Raw genomic sequence first — 15,548 nt, forward strand, 5'->3', positions numbered from 1 at the left:
GCTCAGTTCAGAGTTCGGCATTGTGTCACAATTAACTCCAGTGAAGAAGACAGCAACGCTCTGTTGAATGCAGAGGTTGGTGACTCATCGGTACCGCCCACAGCAGCTACCACTCCAGAATGCCAAGTGACACTTGTGATACTTTTCCCCTCATTATGGGAGATCAAAACTTACCAATTTTATTGTTTCATTATCTCCCTAATTACCCTCATGAAGCTCCGAGCAGACTCCCATCTGGTAAACAGAATACCTTATGTCGGGCGGCTCACTGTTCATCTGCCCTTTGACCTCTGCCTCCACCCCAACACACAGCTGGGCCCTTTAACAAGTCACATTGCTCCGCTGCCACGCTTTGCTTCTGATTGATCATACAAGTCTATTCTTTTGAAACAACTCTGTAGCAACAAACTGATACCGACCAAACATGCAGATCTTATAATCTTGTGTGTGTTTTGACAAGACAAGTGCAACAACAGGAGGGAGGACTTTGTTATTCATATGCATGTTACAGATACCGCGATGAATCCTGCACTTGCTTACCAGGTGTTTGTGTGTTTGGTGAGGCCTTTGTACCCTACAGAGCAGATAAAAGGCACGGGTATTCATTCAGTAGTGTCACACAGACGAGGAAGTCCCACGCTGACCGCTCCAATCTGTAAATCAGAAATGCCATTGCTCCAAAATCCCTAGAAACCAGAGACATGAGGAGTGCATCATGAGTTTATCTTGGTAAGGTTAAAAGTATTTTTAGGCTTGTTCTCTTCCTGTAATGAACTGCAAATTATAGTTATGACATTGTGACTGTGAAATGCTTGCTGAAGAAAGTAAAAGTAATGGTTTCGCTTTTTGTCCTAGCTCAAAAAAATGTCTTTCCTTTTAAACACTGCTAATGTTGCTCGACTGCAACTAATTCACCGCAGTGTTACGCTATTTAGTGTTTGTAAAGCTTCAGACTTGTGTTTGACTACTGGTGAATTATTAGCAGAGTTGCAAGAATGTTCAGGTTCATGTGTAACGCAGCCTGTTACTGCAGTGTGCGTGACCATTCGTGACGGCCTTGACCGAAACGGCTGGAAATTCCTTCCAAATTCTGGCTACAAGATGCCACTTTTTATTCACCTTTTGGCCCTCCGTCAGAGCTGAACACAAGTGAAGAAGCTCTGTTGCAGACTCGTCTTTCTGACCGTCCACTTCGCTCTCTCCCCACATGACCCACATTCGGCTGTAACCCTAGCCATTCTGGGAGCACCCTCAGTCACGTCACAGGCTCCAGTGTTGAGGCCCAGGCTTCTTTTTCTTTTTTTCCGAGATCAGGTATCTGAGCCTTTGTGTGTCTGTCACGAGCTGTGAGGTTGGCAGGCCCAGCTTCTTTTTTCTGCACACTGATCCTTGATTGGGTCACCATGTCAGTAACTCTAGTGACAAACTGATAAGAGTGATACAGTACAAGATTAACTTGCTGAAAAAAAGCAATGCCCAAGCTTTTCATTCCCCACAATGCATTTCAAATGCTGACCATGATTTGAAATTAATATTTTACTGACTTCCAATATTCATTGTTGCTTTAATAACAGACCTGTTATAGTTTTTAAAGCCACTTAAAGCTGATGCAAGTAGAATTTTGAATAAGTGCCAACAAGTGTTTTCTATCCCTTTTGTGCAGTCGTTCAATGTGAGTATGTTGTTTATCCATGTTAGTATCACCTTCCAGTTCTTGTGACATCTTGAATAAGAGGATTTTGGCGGCTTACATTCATTTAGAATGTACCTAAGTTCTCCCTTATAATTGTTTTGTGGCTCCTGATGAAGCTGTTTTATAAGTGATGGTGGCGTTTATTTTGTGACTTAGCAATTCTTCAATCAGATGTGAAATCTTAGACTTGACTAATCCGTCAATTGCCAATTGACAGCTGCTTTTCTGTCACTGTGATGCATGGGGTTATTTAATCGTCACAAAGCTCAGCTGTAATACATCACTGCAAAGTGGCTTATAAATAAGGTCTCCCATTTTTAGCACTATGCTTGAAATGTGGGCGGCTTTGATTTCAACACTGGAAGTGGTTTGTCTGTTTGCTGCAGATAACAGTGCAGAAAATTGCCTGGCACTGAGTTTTGCTGATTTGCCATTAAAAATGCTGTTTGCCAATAGAATTTTTTTTAATACATGCTATTTTGTCTTTGTAGGACAATTGACAGCAGGAAACATGGGGTGAGAGGGGGATAGCGGGGACAGTTGTACGGTCTAGATATTGACCAATAGGCAACCTTGACGCCCCAACTAGAGCTATGACTCTTTTTGTTGAGATGACTTTGCACCGCAGATAAACACACTTGTTTCATAAGATGCTGACAACGTTGTTCTGGCATTGAGTGAATTTGATTCACATTTCTACTGATACTGATATCAATGCACCACCAGGGACAGTAATACAGCAACATATTAACTTGCAGATGTAAAAAACTAAAACAATTCAGGTGAAAGATATATTAGAAGTCTGTTACTCAAGCAAAATACTAAATCTTTTTTATTTCTTTCTATTCTTAAATATGTACTCTTGAATAGGGCCCGACATTTAGGTTCAGACAATTAGATTTTGATTAAAAAATTAAAACAATTATTTCCATCCATCCATCTTCCATAACCGCTTATCCAGTTAAGGGTCGCGGGGGTGCTGGTGCCTTCGCCCATTGACAGCTGGGATCCAGCTGTCAATGGGCGAAGGCAGGGTACACCCTGGACAGGTCGCCAGCCTATCACAGAGCAGACATATATAGACAGACAACCATTCACGCTCACATTCACACCTACGGGCAATTTCAAAGTCATCAATTAACCTAAGCTGCATGTCTTTGGACTGTGGGAGGAAGCCGGAGAACCCGGAGAGAACCCACGCTGACACGGGGAGAACATGCAAACTCCACACAGAAGGTTGTCTGGCCCGGGAATTGAACCCTCTTGCTGTGAGGCGACAGTGCTAACCACTACACCACCGTGTAGCCTACAATTATTTCCTGGTAGTGGAAATAAATATTCTCTCCGTGCACAGCGTTAATGGTCCATCCTGCCTCTCACCTTAACTACAGGCTGCTGGAGACAGACAGCAAGTCGCTGCGCTCCATGAATGGCTCCAGGCGAAACAGCGGCTCCTCCCTGGTGTCCAGCTCCTCTGCCTCCTCCAACCTCTCCCACCTTGAGGAGGACACATGGATCATGTGGGGAAGAATCGTCAACGAGTGGGAGGATGTGCGCAAGAAGAAGGAGAAGCAGCTCAAGGTGAGACCCCTGCACAGGGCTAGCTGAGAAGTGAGCGGCGCTGCTTAAGAGCTTACTGATACCCGACTGCTTTAGGAGCTTACTTAAACACATTTGACCCGTCGGCTGAAAATAGGGTTAAAACATAGAGCTGATGTATTTAAGAGATGATATTTTCTGTTTTTTAAAGAATTGTCCATTTGACAAGAATAAAAGCATTCCATATCCCCAAAAAACAGACGGGAGCTCCATTAATATTCTGGATGCAAATTAGGGCTGTTGCAACTAGTCGGTGAATTCAATCACGGCAACAATACTTTAAAACGACACGTCTTTTTTAAAGATCTGTTGTCCCTTTAGCTGCTATATTAATCATAACACCATAACGTTTTCTGCTTGCTCCTTTAGAAATAACATTGAATAAGAGTTTGAAAGGATACATAGCACTCTGGGTAACTGCTGACCCCTGTCTCCCTCCGTGCCAGCCGGCCAAAGTCCGAACTTAAGTTGAGGGCAACACACCGGCATCAATTGGTCTCTGAATTAATGCCGCCTTGCTACCATAGCGCGGATCGATAGCAGGATCTATATCTTAATTAAGATTTCAAGGGGGAACATATTGGGGAACGTATTTTTTGCAAGTGCAGAACCGTAAGTAGCACATCTCGATAGCTCATATCAACCTACGGTTTTGCACTTAAATATGTAAACCTCTGTTTACATATTATTTGTACTGCATGATTCAGTTTGTCGAAATAAAATTAGCTTAAATGAAATGGTCAATTAGTTTTATTTGGGAGAAAATTTACCGTTTAGATTTAAAGTCAATTAATTAAGAAGATTTGTCTTGTGGCACCGTTATGGAAATAGCTTTAAATCCTATATGAAAGTTAAAATCTAGGTTACGTGGTCACTCTCGTGATACTCTTGTTTCACAGGCATTCGTATCAAGCTCTGAATGCCACAATGGCCATATCTATTTGAGTGTTTACCCCTTCCAGAAATAATTTCCAAGGCTATCTTTGTTCTAGGTGACACTGTAGTGTTGTGCTTGAACTTGTTATTTTAGTTCTTGACATTTGGAGCTAATATTAGATCACTTGTTTCTACGGTTACTCTCTGAGGTCTTGTGATAATCCTCAATGCCCATTCGCCGCAAATGGCAGTTTTGATTTAAACTGCACATGCGGGACAGTGGAACAATAGAAAACTCTGTTAAGTACTTTGTTTGATAAGATTCTGATAGCAGATGAAGTTAAGGCAGTAACTAAGCAAATAACTTGTAGTTTTCTTATGTACACCCCAGACACTAAACAGTGATAGTGACACTTAAAACTGTGTCTTTGTCGCCGATAATTATGCCTTTCTCATAGTCTCTGTAACCCGTTCACATGCACAAACAAGTGTGGACATGGAGTCAATCTTGCATCAACCTGTTGATGAAAACACCCAAATGCAAATGGGATGGAACATCTTCTGCTAGGGCAGGGTTTCTGTTTTTCTTGCCACGCACTGTGAGCATAAATGGAGAAGTGTTGGGCAGGACCTGTGAACATGCACGGTGTGTTATTATGTAATTTAACAGAAGTAGTAATGACCAGATGGTTGCATTACTAGGATGTTAATCATAAGTGCTGAGGCCTCCACAAAATGTATGTTTTCTTCCCCTTGGCTTACAGAGAAAGACAAGATTTTGTTGTGCAAAGCACTTTTCTGCACTTGTCAGCAAAACCCCTGATGTGTTCATGTTTTCAACACCCGCTACTGCTGATGAGAAATATATTTAATTTGGTAAATAGAATGGTTAAATGTGATTTTTGTCCTGCACATCTACACTAAATACATTGTTGAAAACTCAGAACATTGAATTCATTGATGATGTCGTAGCCTGTTACAGAGCATTGATTAAAATATACAAAGAGGTGGTTAACGCAGTGGATTGCCTCAGAAAGCAGCTTTCCTTCAGACACAGTGAAGATATGAGACGGTGCATTGTTCCAGCACAAAGCTCGGTTTGTCTTGTCTGGCCTCTGAGAGGCGAGAGGGATCCCCTGCTGAAAGCCTGTGTGGGTGGACCTCTGCTCCAGATGCACCCTGGGCCGACCAGATGCACACACACACACAGCAGGAAAGACCAGTGTTCTCTGTCAGCACAGGAAATTGCTTAATCAAATTGTATCAGCAGTAAAATATGGAAACTAATCGCTCTACAAAGTGCCTCACTGACAAGATTATATTTGTCAGTGGAGATGGTATTGTTATGAGATACACACTGTGCTGAAATGGGATAATAAATGTCCATGGCTGTATACTATTGTAAGAAATACAAGTGTCTGTTCTTTTTCCTCCACAGGAAGCCAATGTTTTTTCTTACTCTCTTACCCGGTTGTCCACATTCAAAAATGAACAAAGACGAGCCCCAAAGGCTATTTAATATTCTTCATAAATGTCTTTACAAAACAGCTAGATTTTAACAAAATAAGTCTATTATTTTCTTTTTCCACAGGATCTGGTCAGAAAAGGGATTCCTCACCACTTTCGGGCAATAGTTTGGCAGCTGTTGTGCAACGCCCAGAATATGCCCATCAAGGATCAGTACTCCGAACTCCTGAAGATGACGTCACCCTGCGAAAAGCTGATTCGCAGGGACATCGCACGCACTTATCCTGAACACGAATTCTTCAAGGAGAAAGACAGCTTGGGCCAGGAAGTGCTTTTCAATGTCATGAAGGTAGGTCACCATTTGTGTTTAAGCAACCTGATCGTATGCAGATAAACTGATATGGGTGTGTACAGATAACAAAAAGAGGTATTTAACAGTAAGATGTTTTAAGGGATAAAACTGTGAGTACAGTAAATGCATAATGAAGTGTGTACAGCCATCACTGAGACTCATCCGAAGCTAATCTGTTACCTCAGGCATATTCTCTGGTTGACCGTGAGGTCGGCTATTGTCAAGGGAGTGCATTCATTGTAGGACTGCTGCTCATGCAGGTAATGATCCAATCTTCACCACACGCACACACAAACACACTGATTCACCCGTTCAACAGTTTGACATGTTTTAATGACTAACAGATGGATTTGAGGTTTGAATTCATCCTGTTATTCACATTTTTTTCCTAGATGCCAGAAGAGGAGGCTTTCTGCGTGTTCGTGAAGTTGATGCAAGACTACAGATTACGAGAGCTCTTCAAACCCAGCATGGCTGAGCTGGGACTCTGCATGTACCAGTTTGAGTTTATGATCCAGGTAGATACCTCGTACTTGGTCGTGATGGCAGTAGTCATGTATAGTGCAGGGTCTGAATTTTAAGTATGTTTTCCTCCCCAACCACTGTGGCAGGTCACTAAACCTTTCTAACAGCCACTCATAGGTTTTTGTTTGCCAATCCTGAACTCTATGTAGAATGCTTTAAAATTATAGACACTAAGTCAGTGGTCACAGACAGTGGAAACATGGAATGTGTCATGCAACCTTAATTTAAGAAATATTATTTAAAAAAAGAAATTCCTAATATAAGGTTATATATCTACCAGGGTGGCATGTGGCCTAAACGCTTTACCTTCATTCCCTGGTACAGTGATAATGGTGTGAATCCATATTATTATTATTTTTGCCTGGCAGGAACAACTCCCGGAGCTGCACATGCATTTCCAGGCTCAGAGCTTTCACACGTCCATGTATGCCTCCTCCTGGTTCCTCACCATCTTCCTCACCTCCTTCCCTCTTCCTGTCGCCACAAGGATCTTTGACATCTTCATGTGTGAGGTCAGTTTTAAAGGAACTGCGGCTGTTTTCAGGAGGAACCACCTGCTTTGAATAATATATGTGTATGCTTACATATATCAGTCTGTAAGGTATAATTATCTTTGCATTATTATATTCCTTTATTGATCCCCATGGGGGAAATTCAAGCAGCTCAACTACACAGACAATTACACATACTATACAACTACACAGACAATAAATACACATACTATACAACTACACAGCAGCTGTTGCAGCAGACAATAAATACACATACTATACAACTACACAGACAATAAATACACATACTATACAACTACACAGACAATAAATACACATACTATACAACTACACAGACAATAAATACACATACTATACAACTACACAGACAATAAATACACATACTATACAACTACACAGACAATAAATACACATACTATACAACTACACAGACAATAAATACACATACTATACAACTACACAGACAATAAATACACATACTATACAACTACACAGACAATAAATACACATACTATACAACAAAATAAAGATAGAATATCATATATTTGTCATTCTGATTATTCAGCTAGCATTGTTCACTGTGTTGTGATGTAATGGTTGAACATTATCCTGCAGGTGTACTAACTGTCACTGTGGCTAATAACCTAAGACAAAATGTCTTACATGCAGATTTGAAAATCTAAAATTGGAACAGTAAACCCTTGTGCTTTAGGCAAATGTTTACACTTAGAAAGGTTAACATTTCTTCCATTGCTCTGAGATTGTCTACATTTTTTCGATTACATGAGGTTAACAGTCATGGAAGGGTTATCCGTTAGCACCACCTGTTGGAGAAAACTGAAACACTACATTCCACATTTGATAGTGGCTGTGAGTTGCATCATCACTCCATTGAGACCTGATGTAACACATTTTAAATCCTCAATCCATTTTAAAAGAGGTTTTAGACTGAATGTTGTTGTTGTTTTCTTTCAAAGATGACTCCTCAGTGATTACTGGTGATTTCTCTCTTCAGGGTCTGGAGATAGTTTTCCGCGTGGGACTGGCCATCCTTCAGATGAACCAGACCGAACTCATCCAGCTCGACATGGAGGGAATGTTACAGGTATATCAGCCATGACCTCCATATAACTTGTCATTCAATCAGCTCAGATTTTCTGGTCTAGGAACCGCCCCCACACCCAGATAATTGATACAGAGTATCAATCCAATACGTACCTGCTGCGCACATGCTGATGTCTGATGTGCTTTGATGCCTAACCGAGACAGCAGGCTGTGGGTTGATTGAAAGTAGCTGGTTTACATGTCTGTGGCTCTTATCCTGTTTCCTTATTGTGCCCCAGCATTTCCAGAGAGTCATCCCACACCAGCTGGACAGCGGACCGGATAAGGTCATCCAGACCGCTTATCAAGTTAAATACAATGCAAAGAAGATGAAAAAGTAAGCACTGCTCCAAGTTCATCAACACCTACCAACCTCTCCTTTTGGCTTATGCATTTATATTTATAAACGACTCGGGATAAAACGCACATCTTGTTATGCCCGTCTCAAAGCAACTCATGGATCTATATTGTTTTGGGTTCCATCATTAACTTTACAATTAAACTCACAAACTTATCTGTAACAATTTTTTATACTTTGTACAAAATGTTCAGGCATGACTGCAATGATTTTTAGTACACAAACCTCTCCTCGGGTTGGATTGTTGAAAGATCATTTGTTTTTTGGTTCACTTTTCACCTTTGTTGGACAAAAAGGGTCCGCGGCTGGAATCGAACCTGGGCCACTGCGGTTACGTGGCATGTGCTTTAACGATTACATACTCCCAGATACTGTTATTCTTAATTAAGGCTACGGAACCTATAAACATATTTGTTATCCTTTGTTGTTATTATGGCTTGGAAAACAAATTTGCAGGTCTCATTTCTTGCAGAAGTTTTATATTTGGCTCTGTTTTTGTTGCCTGCTATTTTCTTCAATACCCCATCCCAACCTTGACAGATTTTATTATGTCTTAATTTTGTGAGTGACCACTAACATTCTTGTCTTCACTGAATTTTTTTCAGGTTAGAAAAAGAATACACTACAATCAAAACTAAAGAGATGGAGGAGCAGGTGGAGATAAAGGTGCGTGGAGGTTCACGGGGGTTAAAAAGAAATTCTCTAAAGGCTCCACTCTTTGTGTTTTGTTTCATGTGATTTTTGCAATGTCCTGTCTTGCAGAGGTTGCGGACAGAGAACCGGCTCCTGAAGCAGAGGATAGACACACTAGAGAAAGTGAGTGCAGCAGGGTCTGTCACAGGTGCTCCGTCAGCAGAATAAGCAGTCGGACAATGCTCATCAACATTACATTAACCCCATCCAGCTGCTCATACATCATGCATCGCTTCTTAATGAAGGAGTCTTGTCTTTCACTAACTGGGCTCTGTTAGTTGAAAGCTCATTTTCATGATAAACCATCACTGGTTGGCTGGTACAGTATGGTACATTCTCTGATTGCCGATAAATCAGAAACAGAAGTTGTCTCGGTGACTGTCTGTGTGGCTCGAATAACAGACACTAACTGAAGCAAAGACTTTTAACAAGCCTGTTCGGAACGTGAAAGTGGCTGTGACTTGATGCCGTCCAAGTCGATGCAAAGCACTGCATGCCAAGTTGCACTGTTTGTAACATCCTGCAACTTTTTGTGTCTCCGTTGAATGAGCGCTACCGCTGCCAGTTAAAGGGCACCATGCATGAGGTCTGCCATGGATAGCAAAGGGCTACGCCATGTTTGCCTGCAGGGAGGAACACTGTGGTCTAAATGAGTCTGTTACTTACAACCGGCTCGGGGCTGCTGCTCTCTGACGCGTCTCTGTCACGTAACTCCGAGGGCCTTTTTAACTCTTCACTAACTAACTGAACTGTTCAAAAGTTTAGATGGACCACGTCAAAGTTCATGGCTTCTGTTCGGTTCAAAAACACATAGCTCCTTAACACTGTTGTTGTGCTGTTGTTCCACAACTCTCTTGCTATTACCGAAGCTTTCCTGTGCGTCTTCCCGTTTGAAACCTGTCACTCTTATCTACACCGCCTTCACCTTATTTGCAACTTTTTTTCACCACACCTGCATGCAATGTTCCTTTTCTAGACCTGAATGTACACACGGTTCTACAGTCTGTATACAAATATTTCTGGATGGGAAATGAACATTGCGTTTCTTCTCTTAAACAATCAAGTGTTCTTTTGTTGTTGTGTGCTTTAAACTGTCCTCTGGATTGTCTCCCTCTGCTGTCTCTTGCTGATATTTCTGTTTTGTAGGAAAGTGCTTCCTTGGCAGATAGATTGATCCAGGTATATTCCTCATTTTCTCTTTTCTCTATTACTCATGTTTCAACTCCCTTCTTCCTTCCCTCTCGTTAGCATTGCATGCTCATGATTAGTATAATTAAGCACACAGTTATAATGCAGAATCCAATGAACTATAATGATACTGAATTAAGAACAAATCAGATTATGCTGACGTATTACTTTGTTTAATAAGTGCATGAAATAGCACATTGTGGCATGTCAATAAAAGTGAGACAATCACAAATTACGCTGAAGAAAGCAAAGGAATTGGAATATAAATAACACGTAGCTAGAGTTAAGCATGTCCTTAGAAAATCCAATCCCTCATCTTCTCCTCTGATTCCCCCATCCATTCCGCCCTCTCGTTTTTCACTTCTTTTCGTGCTCACGCCACTCCTCCTCGGTTGGTTATGTTAAGGGACAAGTGACTCGGGCCCAGGAGGCAGAGGAGCTGTACCTGGTCAAGCGGGAGCTGGCCACAGTCAAACAGCAGAGCGAGGAGGCCAGTGCTCAGCTGGAGCAGGCCCAGACAACCATCAGGCAGCTCCAGCCGCATCAGTCGAAAGCGGTAAGGGAGGGCCAGCGAGTCCCCAGCTGGCAGGTTGCACTGGCACGGATCCAGCCCAGTTTGTGACAGGAGCTGAGACTGTGAGACTGGGATGATTCCCGGATCAGTTTGTGTTGTGCTGAAAGCTCAGGATGACCATTTCAAGATTATGTGTTGTGCTAGACACCTGGGCCTGTAAAAAATGGGGTTTCACAACAGTTCTGATGAGTCACGGTTACCCGCCCAGTTGACACATGTTGCCTAGCAACAAAAACCATAGCAGTGGCAGAGCAGGGTTTCTCTCACTTTGCACATCGGCTTTGGGTAATGATCTGTTTTGGCATGCATGAATTCAAATTGGGACACGGAGTACTACACAGTTCAGCCACCTTACTGTCTAACTGCATTCTCAGAAATGCATTCATGAATATGTAAGCAGTTGTCTCACAGGCTGGTAGATTTCACACATGGCACCCTGTTCACAGAATCCTCTCGTTGCACATCCATCGACGTTCTTAAATATTGATGATTACATTCCAGATGATAATGTGCAGGCGTTACAATGTTTTACATAACTTGCTATGTTGCTTTTCAATGAGCAGTCATGAATTATTTATGTGAAAGTGAAAGGCAAAATGGTTGGTGTCAGCATCAATTAAGGTTCAATTCTTTGAAGCGGAGAGTGACGAGGCATTGAGGTGTATTTTCTTCCGGAAAAATATATAAGGGCTGCGTGATATGGCCAAAATGTATACACAAAAAATAGACTTTTGTATAATAACATTTGTATAATCCTCTGGGAAATTAAATACTTGACTAATTGTGTATCACGATATACCGATATATGATGTAATCACGATACAATACCAGTAAAAGACGATACATTTTCATATACATTTGCTCAGACCTAGCATATATATAATATTGGGTGGACATGACTAACGGACTGGACTTATTTTGGGACCCTGGTTTACATTTAATGCCAACATTGAGGACACACAGGTATCGACATTTGTAGCTCTGCTTTGCTGTCCCTGCTCACACACATGTCCTGTTGTAGAAGCGAGCCCCTCGGTACTCTGAGGAGTCCGTCCTGCAGCTGGAGAGAGAGCTGGTCCAGGCCCGGCTGAAGGAGGCGGAGTCTCAGTGCGCTCTCAAGGAGATGCAAGACAAGATCCTGGATGTGGAAAAGGTGTTGCTTCAGTCCAGGCTGTTCTGCCTAAATATTCCCAAACATAAAATAATATATAGACCTGGATGTATCACTGTACACCTATTGCCTCAGTTTTACAACACGTTATTGTCACACACCTTCTTTAGAGGAACACGTCACTACCAGATGACACCAATGTGGCGCGTCTTCAAGAGGAGCTGATAGGGGTGAAGCTGAGAGAGGCGGAGGCTCTGACCGGCCTGAAAGAGCTGAGGCAGCAAGTCAGAGACCTGGAAGAGCACTGGCAGGTGAGCCCCAACATTTCAATGTCATGTTAATACATTATCTCTGCTGTACAAAAAGAAGTGGCACACTTGAAGCCACGCTGCAAAACGTTATTCATTGATTTACCAAAGTTTGGACATGACAGTTTTCTTCAGGGTGTTGATGGACAGAAACAGCTCCACAGCCATTAATAAAGGGATAGGACACCGCTGTGCTCAGTCATGGGGAGAAGTGTCCTCAATCAATATTTACACCTTGTAGGTGAAGCTTATATTTACCTGACTCCTTAGGTATGTAAAAATCATATTCGAAAAACAGTTTGGTCGAAAAACTATAGATACAAAGTCATCAAGTTAGTTAAATGTCTAAAATGCAGCCTAATTACATTTGCATACATTATATCAGTCAGACATTTCTTTTTTTCAATGTGCACAATGCCCATGTCAGTGAAATGGAAAAGGAAAGTGTATCCATTTAATAAGTGATGGAAATGTGACGGCCCATAATGCCTGCTCCTCAGCGTCACTTGGCACGTACCGCTGGTCGCTGGAAGGACAGCCCCAGGAAGAATACCTTGAGCGAGCTGCAGGACGAGCTGATGAGTGTGAGGCTACGTGAGGCCGAGGCCCAGGCAGAGCTGAGGGAGACACGGCAGAGGATGCTGGAGCTGGAGACACAGGTCAGATGTCACATTAGCTTGTGAACCACATAAACCTGATAAAGCTCAGTTATTCTTTCGATCACCGTTTTGTACTGCATTTTCAGATTCTTACCTTTTCTGGTCTTATAATGCCAATAATTCTAGGAAATTAAAAGGTATACTGTTGTATGCAGACTTTAGTAAGTAAGGCGGCGCTACACTTGGTCTAATTAACAGCAAATTAGCTAAAAAAAGAATTGAATTCCCTACCTGTATTGTCACACAGTATCCTTCAGAGGGCAGTAGTCCTCTGTTCCAAACAAGTAACTAAGGTGTGCAGGCAGTTTTCGTCATCCAATTTTGTAACTCAGACACTTTCGGATTGAATTGATAATTTATTAAAGTAAAAAAATATATATATTTTTTTTTATGTACAACCTTTGCTCACACAGAATCAGATTCACAGTAACCAGCTGCGACGGGCGGAGCAGGAGAGCCGCTGTCTCCAGGAGTGTGTGCAAACACTGACGGTGCAAAATAAAGACCTGCACGGGCAACTGCAAGAGATCAAGCGGAGACAAGCTGAGATTGAGTGCAAGGTATAACTGCTGATCTGCAACATAGGACAAACCACTACAGCTCTGTTTTGGCATGATCTAAATCAATTCAAAGTTTGTGCTGACAATATTATTGATTTTTTTCAACAATGTAGTTCAAGGTCGGTTTTTCTCTTGAACTTTATTTAGCCAAAATGTATCTTATGATGCTTGAGATGTCTTCTTATGCAATCAGTAATTTGTTTCATGGTATTTCCTTCTGATGGGTCTATAGATACTGCTAGATTTCTGTTGAACTGCCCTTTACACTCTACATCTCTCAGGAAATTCCACCTGCATGACTCATGCATACGCAAATAGAAAATAATCAAATGTTTGGCAATGCATGATTTTATACAGGCCTTTCAGCATACCCCTTCAGCAGGGTTTAGGCAGAACCGTCTCAAGCTTCTTTTGTGTTTTTCTGCAGAGTAAGGAAGAGGTGATGGCCGTGAGGTTGCGGGAAGCTGACAACATTGCTGCAATGGCTGAACTCCAGCAACAGATCTCAGAGCTTGAGATTCAGGTAAAGTCCCAACACACTCTGTGCTATGTTTGGCATTGCCATTTCAACAAATTGAAACTCCCCTGAGGCATAGAGAGACTTGTCCCATCCAGCAATAATTGTGAATGAGTTATATTCTTATTTTAATTGATGGTAAGAGATGGTTTGGTTGTTTCTCAGTTATCATTCCCTACATATCATTATCTAAATTAGAACTAAATTGGTTATTTCACAAGACAGATTTCTTTATTTGTGGTTTATTCTGAGCTTTCCTCACTTGTTTAAAATAATAAGATTTCTGAATCTGATAGCAGTTAATGTGTTGCTTGCCTACGTTGCCAAGGGAGCACCGGTTTGAATCAAATCTAACCTAACCGCACCCACACAGTCCTGATGACGCAGATTATCGCAGAGTTATTTCATGTTTTTTCTTACTTTGACTGTTGCTTATTCAGTCATGGATATGTAAATGCAAGACATTAGACATGCATGGTGAACAGCAGACCAGGAGATGGTCGGATAGAGAGTTCATTACAGAATTGTAGTGTCTTTTTTTAACAAATTTAAACTTTAGTAAAAGAACAAATCTACCTCAAATCTGATTTTCTTTTTTTTTCTTTTTTTTGACATTTTCTCCTAAAATATGTTTTAATGTTATTTAACGCAGGTTTTGGGGATAAACACTCTCTAAGTTTGGCAAATGTCTTGATTGTCAAGTTATTTTTACTAAACCTTAAAGTCGAGATCAAATGAAAAATTACTTTTCTCCCCAGTCACAACAACCCCGGTAATATTGCACACCTATTTAACAATATATGCAAAAAAACTAATTCCAAACATTTCAATTTCTTCGTATTTTAACATCAAATCCAATAATCTTTTTCATCCTGTTAAACCAAACATGATGTATGCTTAAACTAGTAATGACCAATTTCAACAACGGATTTGATTTAATCCCTCTTGTAACCTCTTGTAATAATATTTTTGTTTTTGTTTTTTAGTTCAGACACTGTTATGACATTTAATGAAGTTGTGCAGATTTAAACATAAATGTACGTCCCTGTATGAACCAATTTCCACAAGCAAGGGTGAAAAAACAAGTATTATTTATCCCCAAACAAATGTAACGCTACACACAACAAGGGTGACTAATACAAATACAGGCCTGTTTTACACTGCCGACTTTCAGCTGTTCTGATTGATAACCGATTAAATGATCTAAAAAACAACAACAAGCATGCTTAGTTTGAGGCTTGTTTGTCGGCTCAACACAGCACACTTTCCAAATGAGTAAAGCTGTGCAGCAACAGACAGGTGATGATTGTGTGTATTTTTGCCCATTTACTTTGGCTGCTGTCTACTGAGCACCTTTGTGGTTTTACATGTGTGTGAAGGCTGTTAGAAATCAACCAAACAATGAACGTGACCAGAAGCTGCAAAAAGCAGCATTATTCTCAGTTAGCAGCA

At 41.2% G+C, this 15,548-nt stretch overlaps 1 protein-coding gene across 5 annotated transcripts in view; it reads left to right on the plus strand.

The window, feature by feature from the left end:
- Window positions 1–15,548, plus strand: part of evi5b (ecotropic viral integration site 5b) — a 31,312-nt gene that overhangs the window by 8,705 nt on the left and 7,059 nt on the right. For 3 of the 5 annotated variants that reach the window (XM_054603048.1, XM_054603049.1, XM_054603051.1), the window contains exons 3-18: window positions 3,085–3,274; window positions 5,760–5,984; window positions 6,173–6,247; window positions 6,380–6,505; window positions 6,881–7,024; window positions 8,040–8,129; window positions 8,368–8,465; window positions 9,092–9,152; window positions 9,249–9,302; window positions 10,326–10,358; window positions 10,774–10,923; window positions 11,963–12,094; window positions 12,223–12,363; window positions 12,861–13,019; window positions 13,433–13,579; window positions 14,007–14,102. In XM_054603048.1, the coding sequence (XP_054459023.1) occupies window positions 3,085–3,274; window positions 5,760–5,984; window positions 6,173–6,247; window positions 6,380–6,505; window positions 6,881–7,024; window positions 8,040–8,129; window positions 8,368–8,465; window positions 9,092–9,152; window positions 9,249–9,302; window positions 10,326–10,358; window positions 10,774–10,923; window positions 11,963–12,094; window positions 12,223–12,363; window positions 12,861–13,019; window positions 13,433–13,579; window positions 14,007–14,102 (1,921 nt within the window). Of the gene's footprint in view, window positions 1–633; window positions 730–3,084; window positions 3,275–5,759; window positions 5,985–6,172; window positions 6,248–6,379; window positions 6,506–6,880; window positions 7,025–8,039; window positions 8,130–8,367; window positions 8,466–9,091; window positions 9,153–9,248; window positions 9,303–10,325; window positions 10,359–10,773; window positions 10,924–11,962; window positions 12,095–12,222; window positions 12,364–12,860; window positions 13,020–13,432; window positions 13,580–14,006; window positions 14,103–15,548 lie in introns of those variants that run through there. The other 2 variants (XM_054603052.1, XM_054603053.1) reach the window with 2 other exon arrangements.

This window comes from Anoplopoma fimbria, chromosome 8 (assembly GCF_027596085.1).
Source record: "Anoplopoma fimbria isolate UVic2021 breed Golden Eagle Sablefish chromosome 8, Afim_UVic_2022, whole genome shotgun sequence".
NCBI lineage: Eukaryota > Metazoa > Chordata > Actinopteri > Perciformes > Anoplopomatidae > Anoplopoma > Anoplopoma fimbria.